The sequence below is a fragment of the Polyodon spathula genome, chromosome 4 (assembly GCF_017654505.1).
Source record: "Polyodon spathula isolate WHYD16114869_AA chromosome 4, ASM1765450v1, whole genome shotgun sequence".
NCBI lineage: Eukaryota > Metazoa > Chordata > Actinopteri > Acipenseriformes > Polyodontidae > Polyodon > Polyodon spathula.
In genome coordinates, this window is record NC_054537.1 from 81,627,896 (window position 1) to 81,648,438 (window position 20,543).

The following is a 20,543-nucleotide window of genomic DNA, read 5'->3' on the forward strand; positions in this document are numbered from 1 at the left end:
ATGAACCAGGATTGGCACCTATCAGTTGTGCAAATAGTACTTGAGTAATCCATTGGTCCCTTCCTACAAAAGGGATGACACATTACAGTTTGCACATATGTGGGGTGTTTTAAATCTGTCTATATAATAGAGATATAAAAATATGAATGGAAGAGGGTATTAACAAATAACAATTTTGAGCCAAATAATTCACATCTAATTAGTAGATACACTGCCCATCAGCTATAACTAATCATTTGCAGGTGAATTGTTTATCAAAAAGGTGATCATGATAAACGGCACTTAATTTAATGTATTTAATCATATTTTCATTATTGTTCTTGACAACAATTTCAGCTTGAATTATTTTTGTTTTTTCAGTGGATCTTGACAGAAGGTGCCTGAAGTCCTATCGACTTCTTGTATTGCAGCTGGGTTTTTGCAAGCATGGAAACACTTTTCAGGTCTGAGATCTCATTTCCAGGCTTCAAAGAAACATATTCCACATCTTCTCTAGACAGTGGCTGCAGTGACTCATTTCAGACCTCAAGATTCAAGGCAGATGAAACCAAAGAGCACAAACAAAAACCTGTTGCAGAACACCAAACTTTTCTAGAGGAATCAACTGAAAACCTGGCGAAATGTTCTCCTGTTTACTCTTCCAGGACAAGGAATGAGTTTCAGCGCTCCCCGCTCTGCTGCCCGGAACAAGACAAAAAAGAAAAAAATGTTTCTTCTGGTTTCTATGAAACTCCAAGACCATCCAAAAAAGATGCCTCTTTGCAAAGGCGTCTGCTTATGTCAAAAGCTGCCACAGAGGGGAGTAAAGATCATCTTCGAACATCTGTTGCTAGCCGGTTGTCTTTCAACTTTTCCAGTTTTGAGGAGAGTGGTTCAAACGAAGTTATAGAATTTCCAGAAATTGAACATTTTGAAGCTTTAGCCACTAGTACATTAAAAACAGAAAAACCTGTTTCTTCAGGCAGAAAAAAAAGGTTCTTATTCTCCCAGATGAGAACATCAACTTTAGAAGAGCCAAAAAGTGCAGCCAACCAACCACTGGTACCAGAATGTATTACACCTGTGCAGTTTGGAATACAGAATGATCTTGATGAAAGCATTATTTCTTGTTTTACTCATGAATGCCTTAGCCAAGAGTTGCTGATAACCCCTCAGTCCAACAAGTTTTCCAAGCCCATTCAAGACAAATTTATAACTCCAGTAAGCAACCTTGCAGCAAAGTTTCAATTGAACTTGTCGGTTTTAAGTACACCACTGGTGACACCACTTGTTAAGTTGGACACTAGCATACCAGAAGACAGTGGCTTCAAGTCTCTTGGTTTGGATAAATCAGAGGATTCCATTCTTGACTATGTTTCTTTCGAGGAACTGGTGCCACACAAATGTAAGGAAACCCCCAAAGTGTTGGAAGCTAAAAGAAGGTCCTGGCTAGAACGGCTCCGGAGACCCTCCACACTTAAGGAAGGGGGCTCTCAGGCAGGGGAAGGGGTAGATTCCAATACATCTGTTATAAAAGACTTGAAATCCCTGGGCAAGGTGAAAAAGGAACCCGTTGCTGAGGAAGATGATGAATTGTTTAATGAAACAATCCCTTGCAATAGGAGTGTTTTAAGACTTGAGGACTTAACAAGAACCCCTGCTTTACAGGCGGTGCATGCAATGTGCCTTCGAAGTGCCAGGAAAGTACCTCGGCACACTGCTGTGGAGGACTTGCTCGGCCTGTCTGAGGGGTCCAAGCCATTTGAAACTACAATGCCTCTGGGGGGACTTATTGGCAGAAATATGGGGCTGAGAGAACTTGACTTCCTAGCAGAACTAAAACACAGGAACTTGAGACATGTGTTGGCTTTGATCTTAAATTGTCTTTCTCCTGAGGACATTTACAGGTATGTGTGTGTGTGTGTGTGTGTATATATATATATATATATATATATATATATATATATATATATATATATATATATATATATATATGTTTTAAAAGTTTTAAAGTATATTTATGTATTATCAAATTTCAATTCACATTCTGAAATGTAAAGATGGATGAAGGAAACCAAATTCACCTTTTATTACAAACTGATCACTGCTGAACAGTATTCTATTTTAACCCTTTTAAGAGCCATTTTCTTCATTTAAAGACAGACTGCTTCTGTATTTTTTTGAACAGTTAACTGTTATCTACTGTACCTTTTTATTTAGTTTCTCTTTTATATTGTTATAACTTTAATGTCAAAATGCAAACATTAAGTCTAAAAGTAATGTATAAAATTACATAAATACAGCTTGTGTTCTGAAATGTATTTGGTACTTAATGGATTAAGATACATACAGCATTTAATTTTCAATGTTCATCTTTTTCCCTAAAAGATTTGGACAGGTATCTGAAGTATGGAATGAAATAGTTTTGCAAGACAAGATGAAGAATCGAATTAGAAGATCCTACATGAAACAGTTAAAGGCAGTTGCTGAGGTATAGCAGTAAAACTTTTTTTTTTTTTTTTTTTTTTTTAATTTAGTGGTCGCTAATTATTTTTGTTTTCTCCCAAATTTAGTAATGCCCATTTATGTCCAATTAGGCTCAGCCCACCGCTAACACCTCTGCGCTGACTTATTTTCTGAATAGATACCTTTTTAATATATGTAGCTATCTCCAGAATGTGATTGTGGGTTTGAAGTTTTTGCTGTACTTTAATTTCTCCTCTGTAGAACTTGTCATTGTGTAATATAGTTATGGTAATAGTTAATTAATTTTGTTCAATATGTGCTGTTGCAGCAAGGGAGCCAGACTCTTATTCCAGATGCAGAAACCAGACCAAAGCTCCTAAGCCGATCTGCTCTGAGGTCTGTCCAGTCTCGGGCAACGCTCTTGGGTACTCCCACTTCAGGCTCCAATGGACTGCCTTTTAGACCTACTGGAGGCAGTAATGGAAAACAGTTAGCAAGTAAACATGATGAATATTTAAAGGTGCGTAAACTTTCATGTATAGACAATGCTGTGACTAAATTGTGGATGTTGTGCTAATTTGTGGAGAGAGTTCTAGCTGTCATTATTTTGCAAGAACATGGTCATTGGGTGATTGAAAAGCAAGAGAAAGCTATAGTGCATTTTATAGTGAAAAATATTTCAATAGGTTAAATTAGCTCAGGATTTGAATGAAGGATGCTTGATTGCTAAGTCAAATTATTGCAGAAGCTGGAATGGCGGATGGAGGGCAAATACCAGTTGAGTGCCTTCAAAAGTTAATGTGAAATATTTTAGTTAATAAAGCATAAATGAGCAATTCTCTTAAATGGTCAAAGACAAAAGGTGACTTTCAGTACATTTGAATGAAAACCTGTTTCTGCTGTTAAAGAGTTCATACATAGTATTTCCTTTACTGGTGTGCAAAGTATTTACACCGTTATCTTATTTCTATTTACAAAGTGCTTCAAATTAATTTCTTAGGTCGCCAAAACCCTCTTCAATGATGAGTCATTATGGCCTTGTCCTAGGTGCCAGTGTCCTGCCAGGTGTCATCCAGTTAAGAAGCAAGGCATATGCAGTCGTGAAGAGTGTGCATTTGATTTTTGCACATATTGCTTCTGTACATTCCATGGGTCCAAGGAATGTCGCAGCCCATCTACAAAACGTCGAACCGAAAATGAGATGCTTCCGGGAAGCGCCAAGAGCAAGCGCAACTTAAAAAGACTGTGATGCTTTGTATATGGTACCTGTATGTATTCAAATAGTTCAGTTTTTTAAATGTTTTATTCTAATTATGAATCTGTAAATTTGCAATAGAACCTCCCAATCAGTGATCTCAACTTTGCTGCTCTTAAATACTTCCTTTTGTATATAATTTTAACTTTGTTCTTGTATAGTGATGGTTTTGTTAAACTGTATTTTTGAAATAAAGTTTCCAATTTAATAAATAGTGAATTTCATTTTTGTACAAGACTGCAATACATTTGATTGAAAACCTATTTTGGTAAACATTAAATGAGGGTAGAGGAGCAGTTATAATAACCAGTTTCCTCTTTGAGCTTGAGCTTAATTCACCTGTTGAGTCTGCAATGGCATTTGTCTGTTGAGAATCTGACTGTATTTTGTTTTCCAATTCCACTAGATGGCGTATTACTGTCAATTTAAAGTACTATTTTTTTAAATTTCTGCTTGCTAAAGCAGGAAAAAAAAACTAACCCAGCTGGGCAGAATAAAACTTTGATTGACTTAACAACCAAAGGTCTTGGTGTAAAACTGGAGCTGAAGCTTCAAACCAAGACACCAAAATAAAAACTACTTTTATTATTTTAGTAATTGTATATTTTAAGAAAATAACTATTTTTTTTGTTTGTTTTAAATACAATTCCTCTTTTAAAATGTACTGACTTGCTGTTAGTCTTGTCTCCAGAGATCATTTCTAACAGAAACACAGATTTTTGTTTTAGAAATCCAAACAGGGTTTATATGAAGTGCTCGGATATATAGTGAAAAGTGTTGAATTTAAATCAATGAAAGTAATGCTAAAACTTTACAATGCATTAGTAAGACCTCATCTAGAATATTGTGTTCAGTTCTGGTCACCTCGCTATTGCTGCTCTAGAAAGAGTGCAAGGAAGAGTGACCAGAATGATTCCAGGTTCAAAAGGCATGTCATATGCAGTCAGGTTAAAATAATTGAATTTATTCAGTCTTGAACAAAGAAGACTACGAGGCGATCTGATTCAAGCATTCAAAATTCTAAAAGGTATTGACAATGTCGACCTAAAGAACTTTTTCGACGTGAAAAAATAGGACCAGGGGTTACAAGTGAATATTAGATAAAGGGGCATTCAGAACAGAAAATAGGAGGCACCTTTTTACACAGAACTGTGGGAATCTGGAACCAATTCCCCAGTAATGCTGTTGAAGCTGACACCCTGGGATCCTTCAAGAAGCTACTAACAACCAAAAGAGCAAGATGGGACGAATGGCCTATCATTTATAACCTTGCTTAGGTTCTTATGTTCTTATCTTCATAGAACATGTCCTACAGTATACCAGGGAACCACAATGTTCTAATGTCAATTCAAAGGAAGAAAAGCCTTGCAAGTCTGTTTATTTTTAGTTTCGACCTGTACTCAGTTCACACTCACTGTTGAAATGTGCTGAGTGTTTGCTATGGGCAAGGTTAGATACATCTGATAAGTCCACAACATACTGTAACTTAGGACAGTTTGTAACCCCCCACCCCTATCCATGTGTTCGGTGTGTCTTGGGATCAGGGTAAAACATGCTTTAACATGCTTTTATACTCCCCACCTCTTTGGATTATTTTGACATGTCACTGTAATCTATTTTACAGTGCCATTTTATGAACTCCACAATAAAAGCATCCAGTAAGAGCAATTACAATCACCATTAATGCATGTGTCAGTTTTACAAGAACTGGAAACGTTTTTTTGCTTATTCCTTCAACAGTAATCAATTGTATATATGACATAAACCCATTGCAAATTGATAGCCCTGTAAGATTACCTTTAGTAGGAAGTAAGACACAGTTGCAACCCCTATATTCACCTATGTTAACTACTGATGTTTTTTTTCCATTGTGCCTGGCATGATACCCACCAATTTTCATTGTCCTATCACAAGTACATTGGATACTATAGCTTGCTGAAATGCCCTACTTACTTTTTAATTACCCTCTAGTCGAAGAATCTACATGGTTTCAATACTTTGGGATTGTGCTTTAAAACCCTCTTCTAACTAAAAGGCTTAATATCGATACCACTAATACCACTTTGTGTTTAAATCTCACCAGAGCACAGAAGTCCAGCAAGGTTAGGCCTGGGTCAATATTTGGACTGAAGTGTATGTGGATATCCCTTCTGGGAAAGCCATAATTCAACCAAAGCTCCCAAACAGTGTACAGGTGTTGCATGGTGCTGCAGGTGCTTTCCTTCTTGTGATGGATAAATTAGGTCAATGCTTATTCTGTAGAAAGTTCAGTGGCACTTTTTTTTAACCCTATCTTCTCTTAATACCAACACAGTTCAAACCCATACTAAATATAACTGAGAAAATGTCAGAGACAGAAATGCTGTTTCTTATAATAAAGAAAAGCTAGCAGAAATGTAATGAAATTATAGCTATAACAAGAAATATATTATTAGTATCCTTGCATTCAACTGAAAATACTGTTATAATAATAACTATAATAAGGATAAATAAAACGTGGATAGGGTCTTCTGCATACTAGTTTAATGGTTACACCATAGAGATGAATAATTAGCTCACCTCTGATGGAAAAACATGGGCAAACGGTATGAGTACTGACCCTGATAGACTGCTGTACTACTGAGGTTTACTTTTTACACACAGCTTCTGTCTCAAATACGTTTTCTTTTACAGCATTGTGTGCAGCTCCATAGCAACCCAGAAGTGTTTTTGTGATTACTCACAGGGTGTTCAGCGCTCAGACTGAGATTGTGTATTCTGGACAAGGTTGAACAGTGTCTTCGCATTCTTTTAAATAAGAAAAAATAAATAAAAACACGTATATGATTTCTCAGACAAGTACCATCTGCAAACCACCAGCTCATTTATAGCGTTTTAAAATCAGTTTTATGCATGGTACACGTGTGAAATCGAAGACATTATGCCACAGAAAATGTTTGGGAAGCTACTTACGACCGGTGAGAAATCAATTATTAAGCTAAGCAACTTTTTTGCTTTTTTGTGCACGCTATGTTTCACAATTGCAAAATATATTTACAAAATGTGAAAGTATATATATATATATATATATATATATATATATATATATATATATATATATATATATATATGGTATGGATTTTATGAGCTAGGTTTGTTATAAATAATGTATAGTATGTTACACCATATATTGTCATAACATATTTTAATGGTTTTTTTTTAGAGCCTCCAGATATCGCAGACAACAATTTTGTAAGTAAGACACGATGGAGGGATTGTTCTTTATTGTCTTAAATGCTTATTCTTATATTCTCCACCACCAACATAGCAAAATGTTTTGCGGGGTGAAACATTGAAGGTTAGAGCTTACCAAACCGAACAGCACACCTTACACAACTTGTTCTGGTATGTTCAGACTCCGATGGTCACATACAGAATGCGAGCCACAGCTTGTTATAAAGTTTGTATACAAATAATGCAAATATTTACATGTAATATTTAATAGTAAAAAGGCCACTGAGAATGAAAGCATAATAGTAAATTCCAAAAGTAGAAAAATTAAAAAATGTTGGTTTCAAATCTCATGTAAAAAAAAAAAAAAAATCGTGTGCTTGAATGGGTCTTCAATGCTGTGCTAAGTCTCCTCCATAGAGAAGGTGTTTCAATAGGGGTAGAATTAAAAGGTTCATGAATAGGTATTTTACATGACAACATTTTTTTTTTTTTTTGTGAAAATCAGTTGTATTCCCTGCTTAGAACAAGATTTGCATGTACAGTATGTGTTCTAATTTTCAAGGTGTCTTTTTTTTTTTCTCACAATTTACTGTATGGTTCTGTATGGTACAATGCATATTATACAGGAGGACTACTTGGCTACAGATGACCTGCTTGTGGACTATTTCAATGAGTTCTTGAGTCTCCCGGTAAGTATGGTAGTAATACCATCACAACTACAGTGGGTTTTTTGAAAAGTGATGTTTACAAAAGCTTCAGATTTAACATCATCCTAATATATGTGTTCTAACACATTTATCGACATGACTATATGAATATGTTTATAGTTATAAATTGAATTATTTTTTTCTAAATCATATCCACCTCAAGAACACTAACACAAGCAGATAACTGTGGCAAACTACTGAAATGTGGTACATGCATAGTATAAACATGGGAAAACCATGGCAAAATTGTAAAAATACCATTGCACATTTATCATGATAAACATTTATAAGGGTACTGTCATCTGCTCGAAGTGGTTTATGGCTTCATGACATCATCACGTAAATGTGCCATGTTACAGCTGTCATTATTATTGTAATACTGTTATGGCATCAAGGGAGCCTTTTAGACGTACAAACAGTACCAGTTCCTGTTGTATGGTATTTAATGCATTCATGACTAGACGAATGACCATTTCTATTCTGAAAAGTTTGTAGGTTTACTTATTAATGAGCTTTTGTGGAAGAAAAAGGATACTTTATTATTATTATTATTATTATTATTATTATTATTATTATTATTATTATTATTATTATTATATTTATTTCTTAGCAACACCCTTATCCAGAGCAACTTACAGTTGTTGCAAAATGTCACATTACAGAGAAGAGCAGTAAAATCAGTAGAAAATAAGCTCAAATTCAAATAAGAGCAAAATAAAGAATATATTAAATAATTACATTTAAGAGCAAGTTTGACTAAGAGCAGTTAAACTTATTGTAAAAATATTTGCTGATACACATAAAGTCAATTCAGAGCACATAGTAAGTACGATAGATGGATAAGAACGATTTCAAATAAGAGCAATTACAAAAAACGTGAATACGGTTATCTATAATAGTAAAATCAAGCACAAAAGTGTATTGAAGAAAGTTCTGAATCCCAGGACCAAGTACAGGGCTAATGTTAGTTTCAAGCCATGTTTAGTGTTTACCTTGAGTTCAATAGAAACATAATGAGAAGAATGAGTGTCTGCTTCTAGAGTGATAGATATTAGTTTAAAATGATGCAGCGTGCAGCAGTAACAGTGTTTGGGGCATTGCAAAAACTGTATTGTTTGTTAAAATCTTTCCACAGACCTTTCCAGAACCTGTAAGATTTAATAAGGATAGTGGTGCCTTTGAAGTAGTCAGTGATGCTGTGGAATCTCTGACCAACCAGATAAAAGATTTGCTATGTATGTATAAACCAAAGAACCCTGTCTATGATGTCACAAGAAGGACTGCTGATCATTCTTCTCCATTCAAACCACCCCATCCCCCCAAAGATCTTAATATTGACAACAGCTACAGTGTGATGGTAAGATATATTATTATTATTATTATTATTATTATTATTATTATTATATTATTGTTATTATTTGATATTTTTAAATATTATCGAATAGCTATCTGCCTACACTCACGGAGAGAGTAAGTTAGTATATTATAACATATGATGAAATAATAATAATAATAATAATAATAATAATAATAATAATAATAATAATAATAATAATAATATGAAATAAATCTTGTGGTCTTGTGGTTCATGACATCTCTGAACCCTCTGCTTGTTTTGCTATCAGAGATTTATATTTCAGATTGTTTATAATTTCATTGTTTATAATATTTACTGTTTTTAAAATCTAGTTGAAAAAGGGTTAATCAACTTTATTCAATAGCTGATAAAAAAAAATAAAGACACGTGGTAGTGAGAGCTTGTTATGCTGGGGGTGAGGGAGAGAGCAAAAGACATGACCTTTAATATGAAAATGAAATAAGAGAAAGCAATTAACATGAATATTTGCAAAGTATATTTTCAGTATTTCATCATTTGGTCATTTTTACTGGCTTGGGTCTGTCAGTTTTATGGCATTAACTAAATACTGCAGTCTTCAAAACTGCATTCTAGGATTTGTGGCTATTTTCATGTTAATATCGCCAGTGTTCGCATGTTTGGACCAGTGTGTAAACATAATAAATAACCTGTAATACACCAGAATAGATGTTCATAAAGTTCAGCTGTTAGCCGATTAGTTGCCGAGTGTCCATATCAGTATGTTACTGAATCATCAAGTCATACAGCATTTGTTATCTCACTGACTCAGAAACTTTCAGTGGACTGTCTGGTTGCATTACTGTTTCATTGCACTATAGCTCTTTCTAGTGTGTTAATTTATCAGTCACGTTTAGACTTCTAGACCATTTTATTAATTTCTTAAAGAGTTTGGGTTATCAATCTGGCCTTGAAAAGCTATGAAAAGCTTACATTGTTTTTGTTGGCTTGCTCATTTCACTTTGTTAAACACATGTGACAGCCCACCTTCATGGCAGTTCTGGGATTGCTTCAGTTTGCGTGTTCCTGAAAATGTCATGTTTTAATCAGTTGATACAAAGTATCCTTGAGAGGAAGTGCTTCAAGGATTATACACACTGTACAGGCACTGGGGTTCGGGGTCAGATCTTTGTCCATTTTCATAGGATTTGTATTTTCCTTTTTTAATACACTATTTATCTTATATAGTAATATTACTATAAATACAATTATTTTATATATATATATCTATATATATAATATATATATATTATATATATATTATATATCTATATATATATATAATTGTGTTTTGTGAATTGATGTTTGATTGTTTCTATAAAATCTTGTGATGTTTGTAACTTTGAACGACTTGTGAGATTGAGTTCAAAATTCATAATGATGGGGGAATGATAATAAATGATAAACCATTTGTGAGCGACATTGGCACACTAAGGGTAATTCACTTCCATCTTTAACTAATGTTTTCTTTTTAAACCACAGCTAAATAATCATTTGTTTTCAGTGTCTGGACAGGGAACAGGGTGTTCAGTGGATAAGAAAGGAGAGGCTTCCATTATTCCTGCAGAGTGACTGCTACTTTGAATACAGGTAATAATCAAATGTATTGCACTGTGGTCAGTTATGACTTGTGAAACTCTTTTAATTACATTTCAGCACTGTCTTTGATATTTTTTTAATTGATGGGAATGAATGATAAACACGTTTAATGCAGTACTCGTTAGTATTTCTAAATGTTGCTGGTTGTTGGTTTTAATTGTTAAAAATTGTTATGCATCTTGGTCTCAAGCTTTCAGACTATGCATGTCTCACCCAGGGTTAAGTACACTTGACAATACTTGTCCTTGCAGTCTTATTTCTTGTTGTGTAAGACAAGGACTTTTAACAAACAGGTCCTGGCTTGTGCTGTGTTTGTTTGCTGTGTAACTATTTGCATTTGGACTGTATCTTTATCACGCTGACAAAAAAAGACTTGCCTTCAGTGTTATTGTATTATTCTGATTTGCTTCCTGAATTGCAAAATGTACTTCATTTGACTTCAGTGCCTGTAAAGTTATAACCTCATTATTGAGTCCTCATGAAAGTTTATTCTATCAGTCATTCTAGTTTCACTTTGTTATAAAAGTCTGTATAAAATAAGGCTTTTGTTGCAATTGTAACCACGCATTTTATACTTAATAAAATATGATTAAATCTCACAGTGCTTCCTTCATATGATAAGGAATAGTTGTTACCTGGCAACAACCAATGGACAACTGTAAACTAAAGCTGAAACATATTAAAATATACTTTACAGCTGTTTTCCTTTTGTTAATTGAGAATTTATGTTCACTTCATAAATTAAATTGAAAATTAAGAAAAAATACTATTACACTATAAAAATGTGCCAAACATTATTAACAATGGAACAGAACAATCTTAGCAATACATGTATTGCAACAAAAGTAGTTAGTCATTGCTAAAACTCCTGTTATATAACTACTATTCTTTGATGGCTATTTTGTGATTGTTGGACCCTATTCACAAAGCTTTAGCTCATGAGTTGTTTAAAGTCTATTTTGATGGACTAAATAAAGTCTGAACATAAAGCTCTTGTTGTTTTCTTTAACAAAACATAGAACAGTTTAATGCATTACAATAGGGTCAATTGTTTGAATTTATTTTGTTGATAAATGCCTTTCTATTTTCTTTTAACTATAGACTTGCCAAGTTGCTGTCTCAGGTAGAATGTAGCAGCAAAGGCAAAAAGTTACAGATAGACCCATCCTATCGACCTTGGTCTGTCAGCAGAGAAACAAGTGCCCCCCCTACGGATGACGAAGAGCATGAGGCAATCATAAGGAAGTTCTATGTCTCACTTGGACAGGTAATGTTATGTTTTTGACAATTAAAATGAATTTCATTGAAGTCTGAAGCTTGCATTGACTTTTTCGTCCTGAAGAAAAGAAACAAGGACCCGGGATCACAAATGGAGATTAGACAAAGGGGCATTCAGAACAGAAAATAGGAGGCACTTTTTTACACAGAGAATCGTGAGGGTCAGGAACCAACTCCCCAGCAATGTCGTTGAAGCTGACACCTTGGGATCCTTCAAGAAGCTGCTTGATGAGATTCTAGGATCAATAAGCTACTAACAACCAAACGAGCAAGATGGGCCGCATGGCCTCCTCTCGTTTGTAAACTTTCTTATGTTCTTATAAAAGCTTCTCACCGCAAAAATGATAAAACACATTATTGTACTGCTCTTAACCGAATGGAATTCTGCTTGCTCAGAACTTCTCAAGCTTCTATGGAACTTACTTTTAGATGCTGCATTTAATGAGTGTGTTTGTTTTACTAGTGTGTTGTTGCAAAAATATTCTCATATTTTATATATATACATATATATTATATAATTAAACACAACTCCCTTCGACAGTCTGGTCCTCTTTCCAAAGCATTTACAAAAGCATTGTAAAAGGAATAAAAAAAAAACTTATTATTTCACAACTAGAAAGAAACAAATAGTGTATTCGTCATCCTGATTTAATTAACTGAAGCTTCGTAAGATCAACATATTAGTGCCGTCTTTTTGGTAAACTTAGCTGGCTACATGCTTTGTGAAAGTGCGCAAGCAGTAAGCTTTGTGTGGATTAACATATTCAGATGCATCTTTTGCCTTTAGTCCTCAGTTACTCAGACTAAGGAGTGGTTCACCTTAGCCAAGCAAAGTCAGGAGTTGGCCACTACACAGTCTTCAGCGGGGCCCCTGTCTGCCACACAGACTTATGGACACCTCCTCTCCCACCAAGAGGAAGCAAACCACACCAACGGCAGTAGCAGTCTTGGTAAGCTACTCTAAGCACATCAAAAAAAACCTGTATTTCAACATAAAAACAATACCACATTTATACTTGTAGATCCAGAATCAGTCAGCCAATTCTTTGGCGTCCCAGTACTGACTAGAGGGCAATTCCACGAACAGTTCTGTCTCTGAAAGTGTAAATATGGTATTTTACCACGTTGAGTCACCTTGGGTTTAGTGAAACCCTTTACATGATTTTGAATGGTTAATAACCCACTACCAATACAAATTGTCTCTAAAGCGTAATTGTTGTTTCAGGTATTGGGTCAGCAGGATACCTTTCTAACAGTCTTGATGGAGAACACTGCAGCCCAAGCAGGAGAGCAGCCAGTGCCCACCATTGGGCTGGAGAGAGACCAAAGAGCATGGATGACAACTGCTTCGTCTCTGTTCCCCATTCGCCTTCACAAACACCCTCTACAATGCACCTGGATTTAAAATCTGAGAGCGGAATTGAAAGTGACAGTGAGGATCAGGAGGAGGAGGACAAAGAGAACAGAAGAGAGGAGAAGGAGGTCAATATTACAGAAGAAACAGCTGCTCAGTTTCAAGAGGAGGCCACAGAATCCACTATCCCAGCTTTCAGCACCTTAGAAGATTTGGCCACCTTCTTGGTTAACAAAGTTCTAAGGAACTGCATTTTGCAGCTGTCTGGGGAACCAGAAAGCATTGATAAGACCGCCAACTTGGACCATAGCCACCCTCAGAGAGTTATTACTGTCCATTATCACGCTGGCCTAGAACTCTCTGAGGCACAAGGGCGCCTGTCAGAGCCTCAAGAAGCACTTCCAACAGAAGATTCCAAAGGATCAAGGAAAGTCAGCCAAGAGGAGGAGAGTCCCATTTCTGAGTCTGAGAATGAAGAGGGCGATGATGACGATGATGAAGATGAAGATGGGGGAGCTGGCTACAGAACTTACGACTTTAGCAGTAGAGAGGGATTGGAGAGATTTAAGATGTTTCTGCATGGAACACCAGGCGAGAAGTACTGGCACCTGTGGATGGATATTGAAAGACTAAAGGTCATGAAGGATACAAGAAGGAAAATCAGGTATTCAAGGGGATGTTTACATGGCTCTTCCTTTTAAAGCATCATCTTATTAAGAACATATGTTTCACAATAGCACACTATCAAAGGCAGACTGCTGCTCCACCCGTAAGGTGGTGAACAATATTATATACAGTATGCGGGGCACTATATTTATTGATTACTGTATTTGGAATTTCCTGTTTGTTTTAATCCACCATTTACATATATTTAGAACCTTGGTAACAGTTTACAGTAAATAGTGAAACATTAAAATGTAACATTTTAAAAGACCACTGGTGTAAAGTGTTCTTGTTACACATGTTAACTTTTTCTTGTGTATTTTGCCATGTAAGCCACCTGCAGAAGATGAAAAAACAGTATCTGATGAGTGGAGGGGAGTATTTCCTGAACACGGGAGTCCTCTCCAGACTGTTCATTTTGCATGCCTCCTGCTGGACTGAAGAACACCTGTGTCACATTCAGCCGAAGGTGACTGAACCTCTGCTTTTGTACTGGTAAGAATTACTATCTGATCCAGCAACACCTTAGCTCTGTTCACAAAAGGTTATCAATCTAGAAGTCGCATTGTATAGGAGTTAACATATGTATTGTATTAAATGTATCATGGACAAATTGGACTGGACACTCATTTCCATTTAGTGGTAATAATAATAATAATAATAATAATAATAATAATAATAATAATAATAATAATAATAATAATAATGTATGACTGTCTCTGTTGGTAATTGTAACAGTATAAATTATTCACTGCCTGAAAACCAATTGTGTTAACTGATTGATTAAACATCGTGTTTTTACATGTTATGCTGTCTGTGTAGTTCGATCTGCAAAAACAAAGTATAAATATATAACCTTTGAGTTTTATTTTCTAGGGGCCCTAGGATGTGTATGAATCAAGCTGTTCTCAATCAAAAGGCCTTTGCCAAGCTTAAGATGTGGCAAGAGCGACAGCTGAGACCGAGAGTTAACATTGATCCCAGTCCGAACGTCATCAAGCTGCTGCCACTCAGGGCAAAGTCCTGTGTGCCCAAGACTGCAAAACCACCTTCAGTGCAGGTTCTTATCATATGGTTCTTTCTTTGGTTCTGGTGCAAAAGCAGCACTGGAGTAAATGCTTAGCAAACCCCCTGTTTCTATGTGACCACGTATTTTACTAGAATATGGTATGTCCTTGTAACAAAGTGCCCGCCCCTGTGTATATTATCTGTTATGTGTTGCGTGTGGTGTGTTTAAATGTTGGTGTATAGACATTGGTACACGGGATATAAACGGGTCTGTGTAACACGAGTGTTTAAAAATGTATATGTGTATTTAGGCACGAAGATTGCACAGCACTTCACGTGCAAGTAAAATGTAGTAATATGTGAGCACGGGGAATTGCACTTTATTAATTCACGTGCTGGGATTCAAGTGAATAATTAACTGGTAATTGAATCCCAGCACAATAGTATATATAGATGCACGTTGTCACATACTGGGGTTGGGTGTTCGGTGAGCGGAGAACGGGATTGGAGACGGAGGAAATAAGTAAAGTAGTAATAATAATAAAGTATCTGCTCACCGTGTTTGTCAGTGTCTGTCCGTGCACCGTTGTGTTAAGTTTAGTCTGTTTTCGTTTGTCTATTTATTTTGGCGTAGAGTGCCGTGTCCTGTGTTTTTCGTGTTTGTGTAAACCTTTTATTTTGTATTAAACCGGCGCCAACAGGCGTCTTCATCACTTCATTTCATCCGTCCTGTGTTTTGTGTATTGCATTACCTTTCCTGGTTCTGACGCCGCCCACTTCGGCTGTCTCTGTGACAGTCCTTTACAGTTTGTTTGTTGCTATACAATTATGGGTAGTCAGGATATGCAAATTTCAGTACTACAAAGCCAATCGAATCATGTGAAAGTCACCGAACAACTTCTACATTCACAACATTTTAAAAGTCAGAGTACAGTAACTGCATACTATATGCAGTACCTTTTACTTTTCTCTATTAAATGTAATTTTGCCATGTGTCTGCCCAGTTCTGAATGCTGTCTAGATAATTTTGTATGATCTTTGCTGCTGTATATTTTTGTGTCATCTGCAAATTGAACAAATTTGCTTACTACACCAGAATTACTGTAGATTAGGAATAGCAGAGGACCTAATACTGATCCATGTGGTACACCACTGGTTACCTCGCTCCATTTTGAGGTTTCTCTCTAATCAGTACTTTCTGTTTTTTGTTTACCACTCCGTAATCCATGTGCATGCATTTCCTTTAATCCCTACTGTATTCAGTTTGAGAATGAATCTTTTATGTGGGACTTTGTCAAAAGCTTTCTGGAAATCTAAATAAATCATGTCATATGTTTTGCAATTATCCATTGTCGATGTTGCATCCTCAAAAAAATCAAGCAGGTTAGTTAGACATGATCTCCCTTTCCTAAAACCATGCTGACTGTCTCCCAGTATACTGTTATCATATAGGTAATTTTCCATTTTGGATCTTATTATAGTTTCCATAAGTTTCCATATAATAGAAATCAGGCTTATTGGTCTGTAGTTACCTGGTTCGGTTTTGTTTCCCTTTTTGTTGATTGGTATTACGTTTGTAATTCTCCAGTCGTCGGTACAAGCCCTGTGTCAAGAGACTGTTGCGTGATCTTGGTTAGCGGTTTGTAAGTAACTTCTTTAATTTGTCTGAGTACTATTTGGAGGATCTCATCCATATCAGGGGATTTGTTTATTTTAAGAGCTCCTAGTCCCTGTAACACTTCTGCCTCAGTTATGCTAAAGTTCTTTAAAACAGGATAGGAACAGGTTGACATGTGGGGCATATTGTCCATATCCTCCTTTGTTGACTACAACTATATATATAGTCAAGTACAAGGTTGTCCTGGAAGAAAACTTGCTTCCTTCCGCTCTGACAATGTTCCCCAACTCTGAGGATTGGTTTTTCAAGAAGGACAATGCTCTTGAAAAACCACACAGCCAGGTCAATCAAGGTGTGGATGGAGGACCACCAGATCAAGACCCTGTCATGGCCAGCCCAATCTCCAGACCTGAACCCCATTGAAAACCTCTGGAATGTGATCAAGAGGAAGATGGATGGTCACAAGCCATCAAACAAAGCCGAGCTGCTTGAATTTTTGCGCCAGGAGTGGCATAAAGTCATCCAACATCAATGTGAAAGACTGGTGGAGAGCATGCCAAGACGCATGAAAGCTGTACTTGAAAATCAGGGTTATTCCACCAAGTATTGATTTCTGAACTCTTCCTAAGTTAAAACATTAGTATTGTGTTGTTTAAAAATGAATATGAACTTATTTTCTTTGCATTATTCGAGGTCTGACAAAACTGCATCTTTTTTGTTATTTTGACCAGTTGTCATTTTCTGCAAATAAATGCTCTAAATGACAATATTTTTATTTGGAATTTGGGAGAAATGTTGTCAGTAGTTTATAGAATAAAACAAAAATGTTCATTTTACCCAAACACATACCTATAAATAGTAAAACCATAGAAACTGATAATTTTGCAGTGATCTCTTAATTTTTTCCAGAGCTGTGTGTGTGTGTGTGTATATACATATATATATATATATATATATATATATACACACACACACACACACACACACACACACACACACACACACACAAGGTTAGTGGACAAAAAAATGGAAACACCAATGTAAAGTCACTTAATAGGGCGTTGGCCCACCATGTGCGGCCAGTGCAGCCTGTATGTGCTGTGGCATAGTTTACCAGCCTCTGGACTTCTGCAGGAGGGAAGCGGCACCATTCTTCCACGAAAAAGTCAATCAACTCACACCTGATTGATGGAGGTGGAAAATGCTGTCTCAGGCGTCGTTCTAGAATATCCCATAAAGGTTCGATTGGGTTCAGATCTGGTGATTAAGAAGGCCATGACATATGGATAACATCAGTGTCATGTTCATCAAACCACTGGGTGACCACACATGCTCTGTGGTTGGAGACATTGTCATCCTAGAAGACACTGTTGCAGCATGGGGTGAAGATGATCACTCAGTACCATTAAGAAGTGAAGGGAATGAGTGCACCCAAACCATGCCAGGAAAATGCGCCCCACAACATTACGGAACCACCAGAACCCTTCACTGTTAGAACCAAGCACTCAGGGCAGTAGAGTTCTTTAAGTTGGCGCCACACGTGCACTCGTCCATTTGTTGAGAACATGGTGAAGGATGATTCATCTGACCATATCACATTTCTCCACTGCTCGGTAGTTCATTGCCTGTGCTGTTTGCACCACTGGGCTCGCAAACGTGCATTGCCAGGTGTGATGAGCGGTTTGTGTTCTGCAACCCGACTATGGTATCCCGCTCTGTGGAGTTCTCGGCGGACAGTTTTTGACTCATGTGGAAGCTCTTGCTTTCAATATACTTGGTGTCCCTCATTTACCTCATTTCCATTTTTTTGTCCATATTATATATATTTTTTTCATAATCTTATTGCTGACTTTCAAATTGTAAAGTATTATATTAACCCCCTTGTCATATTGTTTTATTAGAAACTCGTAATTGTCCAAAGGAAGACATCTGCAAAGTCAGAGAATGGTCCAGGGGCCTTTGTTAAAAAGCCCTGGAGACTGGTAACAGCAAACCTGGACCCAACTAAAAGCATCTTGAGTCCCATTCTAAGCAAAGCCATTGACAAGCCTGGAGTCACCAAGAAATGGTAATAAGATTAAAATACAAAAGAAATGCATGTGAATGAAAAGCTTTATGCAACTTAAGGCAAATCCATCTCTATGTTTGTTTTATATTTGATATCTCAGCTTTAGAAAGAAACTTGATTAGAGAAGGGTCATTGACATCTAGGGAAGTTTACTGCAGTTGATGTGAGTATGATTCCTCATTTTTAAGTTGTTTGGTCTTATTTAGAAAACCAGTGCACAGAGAGGTTTGGGTGATAAAATAGACCACTTTGGGCATGAACAGTGATGTAGTAAGGAGCTATGGAGTGCAATGGTGATTCAAAGGCTCCTAACAAGAATATTTCAGCACAAATAATTCCACATATGTTGTACATGCATAAAGAGGATTTGGGATTAGTACATTAGGAAGAGTATTCAACTGTGTGAAGGTAGAACTGCAGAGACTAGTCCTCAATGTAAAATGTTGGATTTTAAGTCAGAAAAATCTTATTTTATTTTATTTATGGCTTTTGGTTGAAATCTGTTTTCCAGGACACAAAGTGATTTGGGTCATTTTTTTGGCCATGCTAAGATTCCAAGTTATGTCATTGTTACGTTCTGTTTTTTTTGTTATGCTAATTCTGTAGCATGATCACAGTGCAATATCAGCAATGCACCTTGGACTTTATTTTTGCTCTTCTTCAGACTTCAAGACCCCATATTTATAAATGTTACAAAGTGTCAACCAAAGTTCAAAAATCTATTTTCCTAGCACTAACAATATCATCACTGGTTCCGCTTTCTTCTTTAGTTCCTTGCGTTATTTATTTATTTTCATTTTCCACTATGTAGATATTTTTAAATGGCTATAGACTTTTTTTTTTTTTTTTAATCGCATATCCTGAATGTACTATAAAAATAAATTTCCACAAGATTCAATAAAAGGAGGGCCAGAAATAATGTTAATGAAGGTGAAAAATGAAGAATATAAGCAGTGGTTAGTGTTCCTTTAAGACTTATAAAAACAGCATACAAACTTTTTTGTGTTTTTCCATATAAATGAGTAAAGCTGGCTGATGTACAGCTATGGCCAAATGTTTTGCATCACCTACAATTTTAGAGTTGAGACATCATTTAAAAAAAATATACATGAACATACTGTAGACCTTTTATTTAACATCATGTCATAAAATAAACTACAAAATGATATCGCTTGTGACCTTTATTGTTGTTTTGTTTTCTTATTTTTTCCTCAGTTAAAAGTGATGAAAATGGCGTATGAACTAAAAAAAAATCTACAACATAGTGTATGGAAATCGAAACATGTGTCCTACATAGCTGTCAACAGTCATGTCAAGATTAAGTCTAATTATGAGTGGTAGAGGCTAGCTGCAAGCTTGCATTGGGTAGCCAATACAGTAAAACTTGACACAGAGGGTGATTCCTGGTGTAATACACACAGAATCCCACCCATTTTGAGGCTACATTAGCCAATAGCAATACAGTAGACCTTGGAAAGCATGACGTAAAAGCTTTCTTTACTTTTCCAAAATCACACTTAGGCTTAGCCTCCACAGCCTCTTATAACGAGCCACCACAGCAGGTTTCATTCCTTAATTCTGTAGGGTGATGCTAAACTTTTGGTCATCGCTGTACATCAGGTTATATACATTCTATATATTTGCCCTTTGTTCAGCACTTTAGAGTTCAGAAATACAGAGTGGGGACTGACCAGAGCAGTATTGTTACAGGCTGTCAGCATATTTAAATACATTTCTGTGCCGGTCTTCTGTGTCCCCAGGCAAAGAGCCGTCTCTGCCAGAAGCATGGCCTCATGGTCCTCTGATTCCACAGACAGCTCCGTCTCAGGGTCCAATCAGGAAAATAAAGACAACCTTTCTAACAAGGTATGTGCACACAAGGCCCTTTTTTTTGCCCTTTTCTTATTTCTGATTTATACATTTAAAATCGCTCCAGACTGGACATTTTTGGCTGCTTTTT

The 20,543-nt window shown here is 36.3% G+C and overlaps 2 protein-coding genes across 7 annotated transcripts in view; both read left to right on the forward strand.

The window, feature by feature from the left end:
* Positions 1-366: 366 nt before the first annotated feature.
* Positions 367-3,779, forward strand: LOC121313877 (F-box only protein 43-like). The gene is made up of 4 exons (XM_041246658.1): positions 367-1,886; positions 2,368-2,470; positions 2,774-2,965; positions 3,446-3,779. The coding sequence occupies exons 1-4, from the start codon at positions 427-429 to the stop codon at positions 3,692-3,694; spliced, it is 2,004 nt and encodes a 667-aa protein (XP_041102592.1). The 5' UTR covers positions 367-426; the 3' UTR covers positions 3,695-3,779.
* Positions 3,780-6,426: 2,647 nt separating this feature from the next.
* The window catches only part of LOC121314945 (regulator of G-protein signaling 22), a 43,658-nt gene continuing 29,541 nt past the window's right edge, over positions 6,427-20,543 (forward strand). For 5 of the 6 annotated variants that reach the window (XM_041248734.1, XM_041248735.1, XM_041248737.1 and 2 more), the window contains exons 1-12: positions 6,427-6,657; positions 6,903-6,931; positions 7,540-7,602; positions 8,756-8,977; positions 10,500-10,585; positions 11,696-11,861; positions 12,660-12,822; positions 13,098-13,890; positions 14,223-14,384; positions 14,766-14,949; positions 18,417-18,583; positions 20,344-20,449. In XM_041248734.1, coding sequence (XP_041104668.1) covers positions 6,621-6,657; positions 6,903-6,931; positions 7,540-7,602; positions 8,756-8,977; positions 10,500-10,585; positions 11,696-11,861; positions 12,660-12,822; positions 13,098-13,890; positions 14,223-14,384; positions 14,766-14,949; positions 18,417-18,583; positions 20,344-20,449 — 2,178 coding nt within the window. In that variant the 5' untranslated portion in view covers positions 6,427-6,620. The remainder of the gene's footprint in view (positions 6,658-6,902; positions 6,932-7,539; positions 7,603-8,755; positions 8,978-10,499; positions 10,586-11,695; positions 11,862-12,659; positions 12,823-13,097; positions 13,891-14,222; positions 14,385-14,765; positions 14,950-18,416; positions 18,584-20,343; positions 20,450-20,543) is intronic. The other variant, XM_041248739.1, reaches the window with a different exon arrangement.